Source organism: Canis lupus, chromosome 22 (genome assembly GCF_003254725.2).
Source record: "Canis lupus dingo isolate Sandy chromosome 22, ASM325472v2, whole genome shotgun sequence".
In the NCBI taxonomy this organism is placed as follows: Eukaryota; Metazoa; Chordata; class Mammalia; order Carnivora; family Canidae; genus Canis; species Canis lupus.
The window spans coordinates 59,175,625-59,193,860 of NC_064264.1; the positions used below are offsets into that span (position 1 = coordinate 59,175,625).

The 18,236-nt window shown below is 45.5% G+C and overlaps 1 protein-coding gene across 2 annotated transcripts in view; it reads right to left on the reverse strand.

Annotated features, from left to right (window-relative positions):
- Positions 1-9,237: 9,237 nt before the first annotated feature.
- ANKRD10 (ankyrin repeat domain 10) overlaps positions 9,238-18,236 on the reverse strand; it is a 32,907-nt gene continuing 23,908 nt past the window's right edge. For both annotated transcript variants that reach the window (XM_025441289.3, XM_025441290.3), the window contains exons 5-6: positions 14,033-14,128; positions 9,238-10,837 (exon numbers count right to left, since the gene is read on the reverse strand). In XM_025441289.3, the coding sequence (XP_025297074.1) occupies positions 10,362-10,837; positions 14,033-14,128 (572 nt within the window). In that variant the 3' untranslated portion in view covers positions 9,238-10,361. The remainder of the gene's footprint in view (positions 10,838-14,032; positions 14,129-18,236) is intronic.

An 18,236-nucleotide genomic window follows, 5' to 3' on the forward strand; every position in this document is an offset into this window, starting at 1 on the left:
AGTTGGGCCTCCCTCTGGCTGTCACCAACGTAACGTGCCTTCCTTGCTGCTACTGTCCTGGGCATCTGCTGCTGCCCCCTCGCCTCAGCGCGTCCCTGCAGCATGCGCTCTGCTAGCCTGACCCTCGGCTGGTCTTCCCTCCGCGTGGCAGATGCTGCGTCCATCCCTTGGGCCAGGGGATCTTGCCAGTGTGAGTCCCCAGGCTGCCCGTGGAGGGTAGAGATGGCAGTGGGGCACTGTCAGCGGCTATACACCAACCATTTGTCCTTTTCTTTCCTTTTTTTTTTCTTTTTAAAGATTTTATTTACTTATTTGAGAGGGTGATTGAGAGTGAGTGCATGAGCAGGCAGGAGGGAGAGGCAGGAGGAAAGGGAGAAGCAAGCTTCCGGCTGAGCGGGGAGCCCGATGCAGGACTCGAGCCCAGGACCCCAGCCCAGGACCCCAGGATCATGACCTGAGCTCACCCAACTGAGCCACCAGGAGCCCCCTATTTGTCTTTTTCATGGAGCCATCGCAAGCATGTCAAACACTGTCGCTTGAGTCCTGCTTCCCCGGCCTCCCCGCAGAGGCCCCAGGCTGCATGGGATGGGAGCTTCCTCGTTCTGATGCCGTTCACACTTCCCTCCTCCTTCTCTTCTGGAAAGGATTTCAAAGCTACTAAAATAAAGCAAATGTCACCGTGATGTATCGAAATGTAATGTGCTATTTGATGCCGTGGTCCATGTTGTCTAGCTCACAAAACTGGCTTAGATGATCTCGAATTGTATGAATTGTCAGAAAAGCCGTCACAGCGAGTGACAGTAATGAAAAGATCACCCTTTAGCAGAAAGAGAACAGGGCTGACTTAATGGATGCATCTGAGCCTGCAATTTTGGTAGCTGTTTCTAAAAACACGTTGATGAAATGCACTGGTGAGCGCTGAGGCAGTTTAAATGGTAAAACCCCAAAACCTAAGTCAGTGCCCTGGGAATGCCAAAGTTCAGGGCACCCGGGAGCGTGGAGCCCTGGAACCTCGCTGGGACTTGGGGACTGAGCAGACGGTTCGCCTCCCGTCTTCCGGGGACGAACGCATCTCCCCTCATCCTCACCAACAGCCTAGTCCTCAGGGAGCGGGAGCGCACCCCCACTGTGAGTGGGCCTGGGGGTGGAGCTGGGGGTGCTCAGGGCACCCCGAAGGCCACTGCCCTGGTGCTGGATGCTGTCGTTTGAAGGCTCTGAGCTTGGGGACATGGCCTTACGCAGCAGCAGGTAACCGCCGGGACATCACAGTGGGAGCCCAGGAATTTCCCAGAGCGCTGCCCCATTGGGCTCCTGCATCTTCACCATCACTGCCAGGAAGCTGCACATAAACGTCTCGCGTTAAAGATTTATTTTTTATTTATTTTAGAGAGAGAGTGTGAGCGAGGGGAGGGGCAGTGGGTGAGGGAGAAGCAGGCTCCCCATGGAGTAGGGACCCAGATGCGGGACTTGATCCCAGGACCTGAGCCTCTGGCTTTACAAACACAGCCAGTGCTAAGACGCGGCTGTAGCTCTCCTAGCAGGAAACTACTTCTCCATTTGAGCACAAACTACCGTAATGACTCTGGCTCCCTGCGTTCTCAGTAACCCTCAGTGCCAGCCTGTGGGCATGCCTGCGGGTCCCCAGGACCTCACCTTGGTGACATGGGGATGCTTGTTACTTGCAGCAGCTTGGCTGCAGAGTTGCCACCGACTCGAGCTGCTGCTCTGGGGGGAGATGGAGTCAAGTTCCCGCGAGCCTCTCTCTGGCCACATTTTCCTCAATGATTCATAACCTTGTTTTATGTGTGTGTCTGTTTCAAGACACCCCGTTAATGAACATGTTGGCTCCTGATCACGGCCGCACAGGCAGCAGCACTTCTTCTCACACCTAGACGAAGCATCTGCTCTGCGAGGCACACAACGGCCCCTGCATGAGGGCACAGGACACTAATTCAGCCCCACACCTGTGGGCCTCTTATTTTTTTTTTTTTTTTTTTTTTTTTTTTTTTTAAATTTTTTATTTATTTACAATAGTCACACAGAGAGAGAGAGAGAGAGAGGCAGAGACACAGGCAGAGGGAGAAGCAGGCTCCATGCACCGGGAGCCCGACGTGGGATTCGATCCCGGGTCTCCAGGATCGTGCCCTGGGCCAAAGACAGGCGCTAAACCGCTGCGCCACCCAGGGATCCCCCTGTGGGCCTCTTAGATGGGGAGACCACCACCAAGAGGCGCAGACACAGGAACAGAGTGGTGCTAAATAGGCCCCTGCAGGGTCTGAGAGCTGAGATGCGGACAGGGCCCCAACTCAGCGGCACTGGGTGGTGGCTGGTGTGCCATGACCCACCTGAGCCACCACCACGGTGCCACGAGTGCTGGTCTGGGGGCTACGGATGAAGGTCAGCAAGCAGGTGAACTCCCAGACACAGCACTGCAGGCAGGACAGTCGACCGTATACACACCTACCTGATTCCCAGTTCCTACCTGAGACGGTGCCTCCATCACACGGTTTCCCGACTTGCACTAAGGGCACTGCTCCTCCTTCTGCCCTATCGTCCAGAGTGGGTGCCACGCCAGCTCTCACCTAGGAGCTCTCAGACTCAGGGCCACCCTTCCGCCCCAAGGGGGACAACAAGCTGGGCCCCAAGGAGCTCCCCTTCACCGTGGGCAGGCGTGGGGGGCGCCGCAGGAGGGGGTCTCTCCCTGCTTGGGGCGTGCTCTTCCCCTCAGGGCATGTGGGGAGGCTGGGGGCACACGCGAGGTTCTCTGACCCATGTCAGCCCCTTAGTGACACTGCAGCCTCGGCCAAGGCCTGATGGCCACCTCACTGAGACCTTCCCGGGGTCTGTGACCCACTGGAGACCCCACCAGCCTCGCTTGCCTTCATTGCAGTGAGGTGTTCCTGCCCTCCGGGGTCCAGACCCAGGGCGCTTCTCCATCCGGGGTGGGCGTTTGGGGGCTGTGACTGCAGCATCCCCATGAGGCCCGAAGTGCACAGGTCTCTCCTCAGCCCTGGAGCCCATTGGAATCCTCTTCCCGTCCGTGGAATCATCCTCCTACATGAGTTCTGGGGTTTTTAGAGCAAGCATCCTCTGAGCGGCTTTGCTGCGGGTGCCCACAGACGCTGCGTTCCTCGCAGCCACCTGGGCGGCCTCTGCCTCTTCAGCCTGGCAGCTTCTCCATCGCTAATCCTGTGCTCACCTCTGAAATCACCCCCACATCTTGAATCCCTCACTTCAGGATTATCCGAATTATCCAACAAAGAGATTATCTGAGGTCTGTGTCAGGATGGTTTCTGGGTCGTAATGAAGCCAGCTCCCCAGCCCACGAGGCCTCTGGCGGGGCGGAGGCGCGCGGAGATGCTGGTCCTGCCCTGTCTGTAGCAGGAACTCCAGGCCGCCGGCCACGTCGCACCGGCCGCAGCCACATCCCGCGCTTCAAGGACTCACCATCGGGCGACCTCAGGGCGTCGTGAGCAGGCGTCTGGTACACACGCACCTTCAGGCCTTAACATTTCCCCCAGGTCTCCCGACGGCCACCCTGCCCCGACACCCTGCAGCCAGTCCCACACCCCACCGCGCCCCTGTGTGCCCTGTGGACCCAGCCATGCCGAGCCGAGCGTCCCCCCACAGGGGCACCAGTGCTGCCAGCCTCCCTCCCCACGCACCCACCCCAGGCCCTGGGGGTTCACATGCCCACCTCACTGTGGCTCCCCGTGCCCTGGGTCATGTCACCGTTCAGAGAACTCAGGGCCTCGTGCCCTTCACTCTACTGCCTCGGCCTCCCCCGGCCTTCCACGGAGCTCCCAGAGCCACCACTGGCCACTCGCCCCTCACGGCTCCTGGCCCCTGCCCTGCGCTGCTCTCCTGCCTGCTGTGCCTGCGCTGCACTGTCACCTCCACCGCCACCTCCACGGCTCCCCCAGCACCTCCACCGTCACCTCCACAGCTGCTCCGTCACTTCCACCTTCACCTCCACCATCACCTCCATCAGGCTGCCAACTTCAGGGTCCTAGCTCCTCTACCTGGTTATTTACTAGCCCAGTCACCCAAGGAACCATCTTTGCTTTGCTGCCCCTGCTTCACAGAGCCATGATGCGAGCAATCTCTCCACCCTCTGCCCAGGGTCAGAATGCCAGGCCCTCCTCCTGGACTATGTGTCCAGTTGCTCCCTCACCTTCCCCTCCCCTCTGTGGCTTCCAGCCGCCCCAGCACTCACCCCTCAGGGTGGGAGGGACCCTGCCTGCCTCACATCCTCAGGAAGGCTCACTGTCCCCTCCCTATCAGCCCATCCTCAGACTCTCTCCGGAAGACACAGTGATTTCTCCCTATTGCCTCTTCCTTGGCTCCCCCTTTCAGGAAAACTCTTCAAAAAGTTTCTAGTTTCCATCTCTAAGTAGTCTACTTCCATTCTGTCTCCTCATTAAAAAAATTTGCAATCTCTAGAAAAGCTAAAGAGAAAAGCAAGGCGTACCTTCCTAGACTACCCATGTTCACGATTTAGTCACTGAGATCTCAGCACCCCAAACACCAATGGCTTCGTTATTCTGGCAGTTTTTAAAAAAGTAACCTCTGCATCCAATGTGGGGCTGGAACTCATGACCCCACGATCGAGCTGGATGCTCCTCCGACTGAGCCAGCAGGCGCCCCTATTTCAGCAGTCCTTAAACTGTGATCTGCAAGCCCTTGGGGGCACTGGGACCATTTCGGGGACACAGCCATATAACCAAGGAGATTGGAGTCCTTCTTGTGTTGACAAGTACACTGATGCGTTATGAGCAATGTTAAGTCTTAGCAACAATTTTCCTGGTTACTGTAATATGTTTCAGCAGCGTAGTTATTAAAAAGCCAGTTTCACCTAAGAGTGTCCTTGATGCAGTAAAAATAATTTTATTAAGTCTCAGCCACCAAGTGCATATTGTGTGATGACACACAAAGTAGCCATGAAAGATTGCTGCTGCACAGCCAAGTACAAAGGTTGTCTCCAGGAAAAGCCTTGTCTGGTCGTGTTACAATGTAACTAGTTGCTCTTTTCTGGAAACATTTTTCCTTGAAAGCATGAGTGGGAAAGTAGTCACCAAGACCTGGGTGTTTGGCAGGTAGATTTTGTAGAATTTCACCAAGTAGCCAGCCTGTGGCTTCAAGGGAAACAATGGACAGTATTTGTGTCTAATGATAACATTTGAGCTTTCAAGCAAAAAATACAACTTCCAAACTTGTAGCCACCCCCATGCAAAGTTTCCAGCTTTGAACTTTTAGGAGATTGTTAATGATATTAAGGTGTTTTTTTTTTTTTTTAATAGAATGTTTCAACATTTGGAAGATGTGCAGAACTCAGTTAAAGAATATTTTCTAAATAGTTAATGCAAGATGTTACACAATCCTGCATGGGCTAGAGGCCCATTCAGTGGCCAAAATAAACAGATTGAATAACTGGGTATAAGAAATCCATCGATATGGTTCTGATTCAACACGGCAACTAAAACATTGAAGAAACTATCACTGTAGAGTTTTGATGTGGCATCAAATATCCACAATTAACTGCAAAGGCTGTGAAAATACCCTCCCCCTCTCAATTACTTATCTGTACGAGGCCAGATTTTTTTTACATGCTTCGATCAAAACACTTATTTAAACTTTCCTTTTCTTTGAAATGCTTTGTAAGTTTTCCCTGTAGATATCTTGAAATTTTCAAGTATAGTTAATGTACAGTATTATGTTAGTTTTGGGTGTACTACTATTACGTAGTTTTGTAGTGATTCAGCTGTTCGATGCATTTCTTAGTGCTCATCATGATAAGTGTATCCCCTTCATCTGTTTCACCGTCCCCCACCCACCTCCCCTCTGGTGACCACCAGCTTGTTCTCTGTATTTAAGTCTGTTTTTGGTTTGTCTCTTTCTGTTTGTCTTGTGTCTTAAATTCTACATAAAAGTGAAGTCATACGGTATCTGTCTCTCTCGGACTTATTTCACTTAGCATGATACCCTCTAGATCTATCTATGTTGTTGCAAATGGCAAGAGTGCCATTCTTTATGGCTGAGTTATAGTTCATCATATATATATACAACATCTTATCTATTCATCGGTTGACAGACACTCAGGTTGCTCTTATAGTTTGGCTATTGTAAATCATGCTGCAAAAAACATAGGAGTCCATGTATCCTTTTGGATTAGTGTTTTCATTTCCTTTGGGCAAATATCCAGTAGTGGAATTACTGGATCATAGGGTAGTTCTATTTTATTTTTAAAAAATATTTATCTATTCATGAGAGACAGAGATAGAGGCAGAGACATAGGCAGAGGGAGAGGCAGGCTTCCTGTGGGGAGCATGACGTGGGACTCGATCCCGGGACCCTGGGATCACAACCTGAGCCGAAGGTGCCTGGGTAGTTCTATTTTTAATTGAAGAACCTCCATAATATTTTCACAGTGGGTGCACCAATTTGCATTCATACCAACATGCAAGAGAGTTCCCCTTTCTCCACAGCCTCACCAACACCTGCTGTTTCTTGTGTTTCTTTATTTTAGCTACTCTGACAGGTGTGAGGGGATACCTCATTGTGGTTTTGATTTACATTTCCTTGATGATGAGTAATGATGAACATCTTTTCATGTGTCTGTTGGCCAGGTGTGTTTTCTTTGGAAAACTGTCTATTTGGGTCCTCTGCCCCCCCCTTTTTTTTAATTGGAGTTCAATTTGCCAACATATCCTCTGCCCATCTTTATTTTTTATTTAATTTATTTAATTTTATTTATTTTTTATTGGAGTTCAATTTGCCAACATATAGCATAACATCCAGTGCTCATCCCATCAAGTGCCCCCCTCAGTGCCTGTCACTCTGCCCATCTTTAATTAGATTATTTTGTTTTGTTTTTGGTGTTGAGGTGTATAAGTTCTTTATATATTTTGGATACTGATTCCTTATCAAAATATATCAGTTGCAAATATCTTCTCCCATTCAGTAGGTTGCCCTTTGTTTTGTGGTGGCTTCCTTTGCTATGCTAAAGCTTTTTATTTTGGTGTAGTCCTAATAGTTTAATTTTGCTTTTGTTTCCCCCTGCCTGAGGAGACATACCTAGAAAAATGTTTCCATGGCCAATGTCAAAGAAATCACCACCTTTGTTTTCTTCCAGGAGTTTTATTGTTTCAGGTCTCAGATTCAGGTCTTCAATCCATTTTGAGTTTATTTTTGGGTATGCTGGAAAAAAGTATTCCAGTTTTTCCCAACACCATTGTTTGAAGTGACTTTTCCCCACTGTATATTCTTGCCTCCTCTGTTGGTAGATAACATAAGCATGGGTCCATTTCTGGGTTCTCTATACTGTTCCATTGATCCGTGTCTATTTTTGTACCAGTACCATATTATTTTGATGACTACAGCTCTGTAGTATACCTTGAAATTTGGGATTGTGATATTCTTAGTTTTGTTCTTTTTAAGATTACGTCTGCGATTTGAAGTTTTTTTTCTGATTCCATACAAATTTTAGTATTATTTGTTCTAGTTCTGTGAAAAATGCTGTTAGTATTTTGATAGGGATTGCATTAAATCCATTGATTGCTTTGTGTAGTATGGACATTTTAGCAAGATTTGTTCTTCTGATCCACCAGCATGGAATGTCTTTACATTTGTGTCATCTTCAATTTCTTTCATCACCATTTTATAGTTTTCAGAGTAAAGAGCTTTCATCTCCTTGGTTAAGTTTATTCCTAGGTACTTTATTATTTTTGGTGCAATTGTAAATTAGATTACTTAATTTCTCTTTTGCTACTCCATTAGTGTATAAAAGTGCAACAGATTTCTGCATACTAATTTTGTATCCTGAAGCTTTACTGAATTCATTCATCAGTTCTAATAGTTTTTTTGGTGGAGTCCTTAGGGTTTTCTCTATGTAGTATCATGTCATCTGCAAATAGGTTTTCTCAACCCCCAAAACATTTAAACTTTCTCTCTTAACTGTTTTGCAGTTTTCAGTGTAGAGGTTTGGAACATCTTTTAAGGTATATTCCTAGGTATATTATGGTTTTGGTGTTACTGTCAATGAATGGACTTTTTAAAGTTTAATTTTCCAATTGTTTGCCACTACTCTTTAAGTATACAAGCACCTAAAAGGTTAAGACCAAAAAAGTTAAGAACCAGGAAACTATTAAAATAGTTTAGGATGCCCTTAATTTATCACTGCACAATAGAATTCTACTTTAACAATTTCCTTATGATCTCTAAATGGGAATGTAATGTGCTCACATCAAAGGCCTCTGAACAAGACTAGCAAACTGTGCATTCATCACCATCAAGTGTGGCTGTTGCTAATCTAGGTTCTATATGGCAGGTTTATCCTGAGTAGCAGTCATATTCTATCCAACAACTCCCAAGACTAAATGAATGTCTGATCCTTAGTGCATCTTAAGAGATTCCTGTAACGTTTCTTGGCAAATATTAACTCACTATGCAGTCTCTGAAATACATTCAAGACTAGTCCAAGCAGGAGATGGCACTGAGTCTCATCTCTCTTGCACACTAGAGCAACTTATGTGGCTTCTCAGAGCAGTTTCTCAGAAAGGTGGCCGAGGCCATCTGGGTTCAGAGCTCGATTACTGATGCCTCTTATGGGCACGGATTAGGCGGCAGTGACGCGGCAACAAGTGTATTCAGGCTTCTGTTTTCAGTCTCTAGCACTTTCTGTGACACTTCCAAAGCCTAATATTCCCTCATCTTGGTCTGTTAAGCTTTATAATAAGTTTTGCCTAAAGAATCTAGTGCTTTAAATAACGTACGAAGGCATGCCAGAATGAGTCGTTTGTTGCCATTTACTAACCATAACTTACAGTTTTAAAAGTCTTACGTTCAGCAGTGTCTGCTGGCCCAAAGTTTAGTAAATTATGGCTGTTAACATTTATGAAAATAAGCATGCAGGGACAATACTGCTAGCTTAGAGCAGTTTATACCCCCCAAGAGAAAAGTATCCATAGGACTAGAGTATGTATATTAATAAATCAAAAGTGACCAGAAATTACAGGGGCAGTGCCTGTGTCTCTGCCTCTCTGTGTCTCAAATAAATAAATAAATAAATAAATAAATAAATAAATAAATAAATAAATAAAAAAAGGGGCAGGATCAGAGGAGTAAAGTAAAATCTTACAAGTAAAATAACAGGCAATACTCCACTTGTACCTCCCTTCCTGCCCCTGCATGGACACTCCTACCTCCTATCCTGGAAAGAAAGCACAGCCTGGGCACAAATCGAGTGTGAGACTTTTTTAATTCAATTTGTAAAGTACAGTTTAAAAACACATGTTAGTAGCACTCAGAACATTGGCTTGTTCATTTGACATTTTCTCTATCTTCACCAATTTTTATTACAAAAATCAGAAAAGTAAAAATTCATTACAATATTTGCACAGTGTAACCACTAGTTGCCTAAACAAAAGCTAATTTCTATAAAATCATAAACTTAGTGCAGTTTTATTAAGAGAGATCCAAAATTCTCTCAGTGGACTGGATATACATAGTGGTATACATTTTAAAGCAGAAAACCCCAAAAAACAAAAACAAGGAAAAGAAGAAAATATAAGTCAAAATAGTCAGTTAAATATTCTGACCCAACAGTTCCTACAAATAGTAATTTCCACTACGTATAAGGGAAACCATTATCTGTGGTAAAAACCGTAGAGACAAAGCAGGAAATGTGGAATAAAATCACGACAAGCTGGAAGTCAGTCCCAGGTGGCATATGTTTTCAATGAAACCCAGGGCGGGGAGCTACATCATTCCAGGGGCCACTTGTACCCCCACACCATCATGTGGGCCGGGAGATAAGACTTCACTGCACAGCAAGTTGCAAAGTGTCAATGAAAAGATTTCGAAAAAGACAAATGTTCTTTTTGTCAAGAAATCTTTGTAAGGCTATACTTTGCATAGGGAGATAGCTGTCTTCTGTCATAAAGCCTACAGGACAAAGTAAAAGCAAGCTTTTCAAAATGACTACGTGCAAGGAGTTGAATCTGCAGGCACCTCTCTTACTGCCTCTAATTTATCTTGATCTGATGCAATTTTACTTGACAAAAGGAGAAACGGCATTTTGTGGTGATGGTATTCAAAAGAGAACACCGAAGCTGGCAGCCAAAAGAATTTGGAAAGAGGCTCGCCATCTCATAGAAGAAACACCTGTGCAGGAAATCAGCCCTACTTGTGCATACCACAGGACTCTCAAGGAACTTTTCAAATAAAAGCTTACTTTTCCAGAAAGCTTAAGTATAAAAAAAGTAGTACAAGTTGTGGCATTCCCTCAAATTGATGCTACATGAGTATTCTGAGTTGGCTACAGGAGGGAGGAGTGTGTCCAGACCCAGCCAGGCCATCCGTCTCTACGAGCCGTGGTAGAGGTGCATGGCCCCCAGGATGGCACTGCCGTGTCTCTCTACGCCCTTGACGGAGCTGGGCTGCTCCACCACACTATGAAGCTCAGGGATGCTTTCAGCAGTGTCCCCAAACCCATGGTAATGCCCGTAGTGCAGATTCTCCTCAATGTCCTCCACCCAGGAAGGTCTACTAGCTACGCAGCTACTGGGGCTCCCATTCAGGTGCAGAGAGCCGCACATCTCGGCGTTAGCACTCATGGTCTTTTCTGGTTCCTCGGTACCGTTAACACAAACAGAACCCTGGCTACTTGGAAAAGGCCGTCCTGGAACTAATCCATTGCTAATTCCATTAGATTCTGATAAGCACTGGTCATTCGGGCTCTCCGTTGCATTGAGCTGTGTCGCAGAGGGGAAGTCCAAATGTCCATTGATGACACATCCATTTGTCAGTGTATCCGACATGGAGCTACTGTTTTTCATATCTGCATTAAGAAATACACCTGTCACCAAAATTCAGAACCAGAGGGGGAAGAGAGACTAATGTTTCATCGCTGCTACAATTTTAAAGGATTTATTTAGCTTCTCTTGTTTTTTGTTTTTTGTTTTTTTAAGCAAACCAGTTCCTTTTCTGGAAGTAAAAAACTGTGCATAGGCAGATTTAAAAATAGAACCCAACAGCAGCATTTGCCCCGTAAGACAGGAAACATTTATGACTTTCAGGAGCACCTAAGCTGACAACTATGCGGCGTGAAAAATACCAACAGTCCCAGACAGCTGTCAGAAAAACCCGAAGAGCAAAAAAGTGCTCTCCTCTTAAGACTATGTTCAGGAAGAAGTTTTAAAAATCACCCATGAAAAAGTCCAGCAGAACAAAGTGTGAGGTCTTCCATAGAGTTAAGATAAAAACCCCACACCTCTCCAGCTCTTAAGAAAAGGGAGAAGGATAGGTAGCCCCTGACGCGGGGTCCGGGGAGGCACGTGGACGCCGAAGTTCAGCTTTTAGCGGCATTCGTGCGGCCCGGCTGGGAGCCCTATGCCTTCTCACGCGGGCCGCCTGGGGCCAGCAGCACAATGGCACCAGCTCTGGGACAGTCTTCTGAGTTTGCAAGGACAGGGACTACGATGTCCGAGGCGCACCTGATTAGGCTACATTAAAAATCACTTATGTTGGAAAAATGTTGCTTGTTTAATCTGTGTATGTGGACATCCGTCAAGAGGAGGATGTCTTATGGGGGGAAGAAAGGGGTGATCACAACACACCTGGGCCCATGGAGACAGCGATCACAAGGTATCTTTCTGTATAAGGAAACTTGGGGTTCACTATTCATGTTCACAGGAATTCACACAACAGTACAAAGGATGATTGAGAATTATGTCTTGCTTGGTAATACGGAATTTTATCTCATGTTCTGCGCTGTTAAAGCAAGGTATGATATTAAATACGGAAGAGGGAGTCCCACGACCGATGAAATGAGGACATGTTTCTGCACCCCAATCACCCTGACACACAGTGTGGCCCTCCCCCGGAAGGGCTTACTTTCCGCGTCACCATCTATGTGCCTCTGATTTGCACTTGGACATAGGTTTCTGTGTGTCCCGCAAATCTTCCTGCCAACAAAAAATCACGGCTTGTTCAATGAACAAAAACACCTTCTACACATTCCATTAATCATCCATTTTTCTGTCAACTTAAGTGATAATCATAGTTTAATAGCTGCTATAAATTCTTCAGAGGATAAGGGATTATTTTTTTTTTCCAAATTAAAGGACAGCTCTTCTATTGAGTTAAAATTCAAGGCTCGAGAACAAGTAGTTCAAGAACCAAACATGAAGCAGAATAGAAAAGAAACAATTATATCAATTTTTTCTCAAAAATAAAGCATCAACAATGTTTCCTGGGTGGTAAAATTCATAACTGTGATGGTAACTTTGACAGTTATTAAGACAAATAATCGTATACTATTAATAGACATGGAAATGACATTCCCAGAGGATTGGACCTGGAAAGGTCCAGGAGCATGGCCTCAGGAACCGGAGTTACCTAGACTCCGTTTCCATTTCGCTTTCACCGTGTTTGTGTGAGTGTGGTTTCTCATTAGTGCTCATTAGTGCTCAGGGGTGTGAGCTAGTGTTGTTACATAATCTCAAAATCAAGGCTATTTGATAACCTCATGTTGTTATGGAAAAATTTAATAAGACTGAGCATGAGAATGGCGGGCATCCTAGAGACTGGCTATGCCATGACCCCACCTGGCTGAGACTGCGACCTGCCGGCTGCCTCCAGCACCATCCTCATTCCTGGCCCCAGGTGCCGGCAGGGCCCATGCTCCCGTGCACCACCTGCCCCCAGGAGTTTAGCACATTTTGTGCACACAGGCGGACAGTGTTGTACATGAGGCGACAGGAAATGTGGTACCTCTTATACAGGATGAGCTGGGCTTGAAATAAAAGTGTGGCCTTTTCAATGTGATGTCCAAGCTCGCTATTAAATTTAGCCTGAAAACACAGGGAATGCTTGAAGATTAAAGAATGATTACTTCTGCCTTTTTAAAAGCAGGTAGCAATGTCATGTATTTTTGAAAAGCTTTGAGTTTTATCATTGGTCTTTAGCCAAAATCTTTAAATGTACTATCTAATCAGAATTTCCCTTAGAAAACCTACCATTGAATTATTTGGCAAAAAGACAACTCCACCTGTAACAACCCTGGAGCTTCTAGAAAGATGTACACATTTTCCTTTCATTTTAGTAAATAGAATGATTTTTTCATGTATGTCAGGGAAACATGACGCATAATCTCTTATCCCAGTGAAGAATTTAGCATAGAGACATTATAATAAAACCTTAAAAAAACCCAGTACCTATTTCTATATATATTAACACAGTAAGAAAGTGGCTAAGATGTTTTCGCGGTCACCTAAAGAAAAGAATGACAGAGAAAAGCGTTAACTCAAAGGAAAAGTCTTCAGAGATTCTAAATGCTAAGAGAAACAGAGCCTTTGACTTTCAACACTGAAGATGACTACCAGCTGTTTGAGTATATGAACACTTCGAGCATGTAAAACGTGTCTCGTGAGACGCGGTGCTCCGCGTTCGGCCAGACTCGGAGCCGATGCCTCAGAAACCACAGAGACCGGGAGCGCGTGCGAGAGGCTCCACGCAGACGAGACTGGCCACGTGTCAGGGCTACAGCACTCCCCAGTCCTCCACGCCTGCAGCAAGTCATCCTTCTTGCTGCGCGCCACGCTGGAACTCCCAGCAGGAGAGGTCTCTCTGGTGTATTCACCCAAAGGTCACATGTCAGAAAAGTAAGCATGCGAAACCTCATTGAAATTAAACAAGGCACGTTAAGCAGAAGCTTCAAACCAAAATAGGAAGATTGCACTTCAACTTTTCATATTTATAGAATACACCCAAAACACGTATCACTGTATCTACAAACTTGCCCACGATATGCAAACCGTAGTATGACATTCTTTAAAACGCCGACAGCAGTGCAAACGTCGGGAGAACTTATGTTAGAAATAATACGCATACTGGTTCTTGCAACGACAAGGGGTCTGCATTGCCGAAACAGTATATATTTCTATTTCTTTGGGTCCAACAGAACCCCCCTCCTGCCGTTTGGCGTCTTCGACCATGGGGCTGCCGTGGCTAACAGAGAACTGTCCACTCCCACCTGTGACAGCAGCAAACTCTCTGTCGACCAGCATTTTGTCAGCTTCATCTTCCACATCGCTGTTCCCCAGCGGCATGCAGGGACCCAGACTCTGAGCTGCATAGAACACAAAGGCAAGTTTAGACCCCAGCACCCACAAGCTTTTAAGACAGCCGATTGTCACTCCTTTCTCCTCAGGAACAACTAATGCTTCTGAACCATCAAGACAACTTAATAATCAGATTACTAACACATTAAGTACACTCCCAGAAAACATACTTTCCACAATAAAACATATTTCCTGAAGCGTGCAGTTTCAATGAGAAGTCATGGGATTTTGGACACTTATACTTGATGGCACAAATTCTCCTTTATGGTTGTTCCTTGGACAAAATAACAGACAACCCAGAGAGGTCTCTAAATATGACTTTAGGTTCAGAGTACTCTGTTATGCCCCCAAATGTTCCTTCAGTTGCTTCTCGTAAAGAAATAATAATACAATTCTTGAATAACATGAATACCATTAAAACTATCCTCAAATTAAAAAAAAAAAAACACTAACTTCAGTAGCAGAAAATAAGGTAAAAGCCAAGACTCAATGCTGTCCTGGAGAGGTGCAGGCCTGTGTACCAAGGGATGATAACTCTGGAAACAAGCATTAAAGTCTTCGTTCTGAGGTCTTTGGAGTTGAGGTTGTATTTTCACATTCCTCAAAATACGATCATTCATTTTTTATGACTGTTACAGAAAAACAAACATGCACATTTAATCCTTCCTGCAAGAATCACATTTGCTGTGTGGAAACATGACCCTGTGCACTTTTCTTAGGAATCTCCCCTTCTCCGAGCAGCCACTCCCACTTGACACAGAGCTTTCTAGTTTTAATAAGCATACGCTATCACAAAAATGGACTCCCACATCATGTCCATGTCTTGCTTTTCTTCATCTACCATGGCATGAATGCAGCGTGTCAGCTAAGTTCAAAAGAAATCTTTTTTTTTTATTTTTTTTTAAAATTTATTTATGATAGTCACAGAGAGAGAAAGAGAGGCAGAGACACAGGCAGAGAGAAGCAGGCTCCATGCACTGGGAGCCCGACGTGGGAATCGATCCTGGGTCTCCAGGATCGCGCCCTAGGCCAAAGGCAGGCGCCAAACCGCTGCGCCACCCAGGGATCCCATCAAAAGAAATCTTTTAAGTTTACTAATAATCCACTGTATGGCTGCATTATAACTTACCCCCACAAAACTCCCCACCACTGTCTGGCTTTTCTTTCCCGTCGTGAATATCATAATCAACATCCTTATAAACACACCTTTCTGTACATTTCCGGTTCTTTACTCAGCTCAGATAAATACTGAGAATTATTTCTGGGTCAAGGGATATATAGAACACAAATAACTTTCGGTGCTATATCTTTCCAATAAACATTTAAAAACAGACATGAACTCTGCAGCTTTAATTACTTCTAATTTTAGAGGCACGAGTTATTTTCGATATACGTAAGAGGAATGAGTGTGCCAGTTCCAGACTATTACTAAGCCTCACCCCAAACTATGGAGACCAAAGCTAATAATGTATGGTCTTAATGAAAGAGAAGCACAAATTCTGGATTAGGATGTGGGAGAAACAGGACGGTGTGATTCGTGTAGCTGGTCTGCACAGGTACCAGGCCAAAAGCACTCTACAAGACAGGTGCTTTTAAGCCAGAGGCATTAAGCCATGGGTTTCAGTCTTTCCCTCTCAGAGCTCTCCTGATTCCTCCACAGGCCCCACATGAGTGACGGGCAAGGCGCTAGCTTCACTGTGAACCATGTACTTTCAATGAGTCGTGGCAAATAAGCTGCTGTAAGGAGGGGTGGGAGGGAGCACTCTGGGTGCCAGCTGACAAAGTCCTCACTCATCACCTTCAGAGAAAGCCCAGTCACTTCAGAGATGAGGTGCCTCAGTCAGCATGGGTCAGGTTCTCCTCCTTTTTCTCCTCTGCCTGGTAAGCCAGGCAGGTAATCGGGTAGTATGCGGAGAAGTGGCACACTAGCATGGCAAAGCCACGGGTGCCTCTGTGAACAGAAAGGGAGACTCACTCCAGTGGGATACAACACAGCTTTCAGATTTCATACTTGTAAGATGCCAGTGTTCCTCGGAGAAGGTGACAACTAGGCTAATGTGCAACTTCACATCTCTGAAAAGTAAAGGTTAAAAAACACCAAAAAGAGGACAAATAAAAAAGTGCTTCATGAGAGCAGAGGAATTTATATTCTCATCCCCTAAGCCCAGTGCCTAGAAGTGTGCCCGTGTCCACAGATGAAGCCCTCTCTCTAGCCTGAAAAGGTACAAACACAGAAAGCAGACAAAAGCTGAGTAACTAGAATAATCAGCAATAAAATCAGGAGGATCACCTCCAGCTAAGTCTGCCTACAAAGTGGACTGGAAACGAGGGCAGACCTGCCACTAGGGGGCCAGAAGAGCTGGTGACCAAGGACTTTGGAGCCACTGGAGGAGCCAGGGCACAAGGCTGTTGTCTTACAGCGTGAAGGACTCCCTTCAAGAGACCCATGCAGCGTACCAGGAACTAACCCAGACCTCTCCATCTCATAGATGGTCGTTAATGCTGGTAGTTCCTCGTTAACAGAACAGGATAAAGAAGAAAGAGACTGAAGCCTTTATATTAGTAGTCAGGAATCTCTTTAACGTGGGAAGCATATGCCAACGTGGTCAGCCCAGCATTTTCTTTCTCTAGAGATAGGCCATCTTTGTAGTGCATTGTTGCCCTAAAAGATCTGCAAAGGGGGACACCTGGGTGGCTCAGCGTTGTTTGATCCCAGGTTCTAGGGATGGAGTCCTGCATCGGGCTCCCTGTGAGGAGCCTGTTTCTCCCTCTGTGTCTCTGCTTCTCTCTGTGTCTCTCATGAATAAAATAAAATAAAAATCTTAAAAAAAAAAAAAAAAGATATCTGTAGAAGTTTTTGACTCCTTGGCCATAATCTGGCAGCCCCAGAACCTTGTGTAATTTCAGCACCTGTATATAGGGAGTGCTTAATTATCCAGATGGAGGTATTAAAGGTGCCAATTTACTTTTTAAAACTGTATTTTATAAACCATGAGATTAATATTGGCCTCTGAGAATTTTAAGAACATTGGATCCAACCTTTCTCCCACACATACCCATACATCTTTGCCATAGGAACCACTGAAATATTCCACACTGCATCTGAGAAAGGTGATCTCACAGTCCAGAAAAACAAAATGTCTTCTTTCCAAGTTACCAATTTTGATACCATTTACACTTTGGAAAAGAAGCACCTTCCCTTCCCATCTTCCTATTGTTAAAACGAAAACTTATTTTAGCTAAAACGAAAAATCACAGAACATTTTGTTAAAAAATGTGCTTACCTTTTACTTGGCCAAAGCAGGCATTTGTTGAGGAGATGAGATTCTAGAACACATTAGATGCTGAATATGTATGACAGAAAACTGCCTGGGACTGGCTCAAAATAAACCCTCCCAGCTTCCTTCCTACAGAGGCAATGTTGCAACCAAGTGTGACCACTGTCTGAACACAGAAATCTGCATTTGTACTTTCATCTAAGATCCTTAAAACCAATTTTTAGAAAGATTCTAAAACTGCATATTTTATTTTAAGACCAAGTAGTCCAAAGACATGGGAGAGGTAGGACTTCACTTCTGGAAACCAGATGACACATTACAGAGGCTGTGCCATCAGGAAGGTACACACTTACTGTACAATGGGCATGCCACTTGTGCTGACATACAGAACATGTATACAAAAACATTTACTTTTTAAAAGTGAATCTTACACCCAACGTGGGGCTTGAACTCACGAACTGGTGATGAAGGGTTGTAGGCTCTGCCGACTGAGCCAGCCAGGTGCTCCCAAAACAAGATTTCAAATTGCCAAGGACACCTAAAATTTTACCTAGTGCCTATGAAAAATGCTTCATCGGGCTTAACTTTAAAGGCAGAGAACTCTCTTAAAAGGCAAAAATCAATCTATCCGGTCACATACGTGTAAGATGTAAGTGGGCCAGCTGGCTAGCACGGTGCTAACCCCCACACATTGTGCACAGAAGCCATCTGATGCGCACACACTGCCAGCAGGTTCACATGATGGACTTCAGCGGGGCTGGGCTCCTGGCATGGATTAGTCATCCCCTTCCTTTGTTCATCTTTAGTGTGCCAGTGTGGTGGGGGGAGGGGGAGGGTC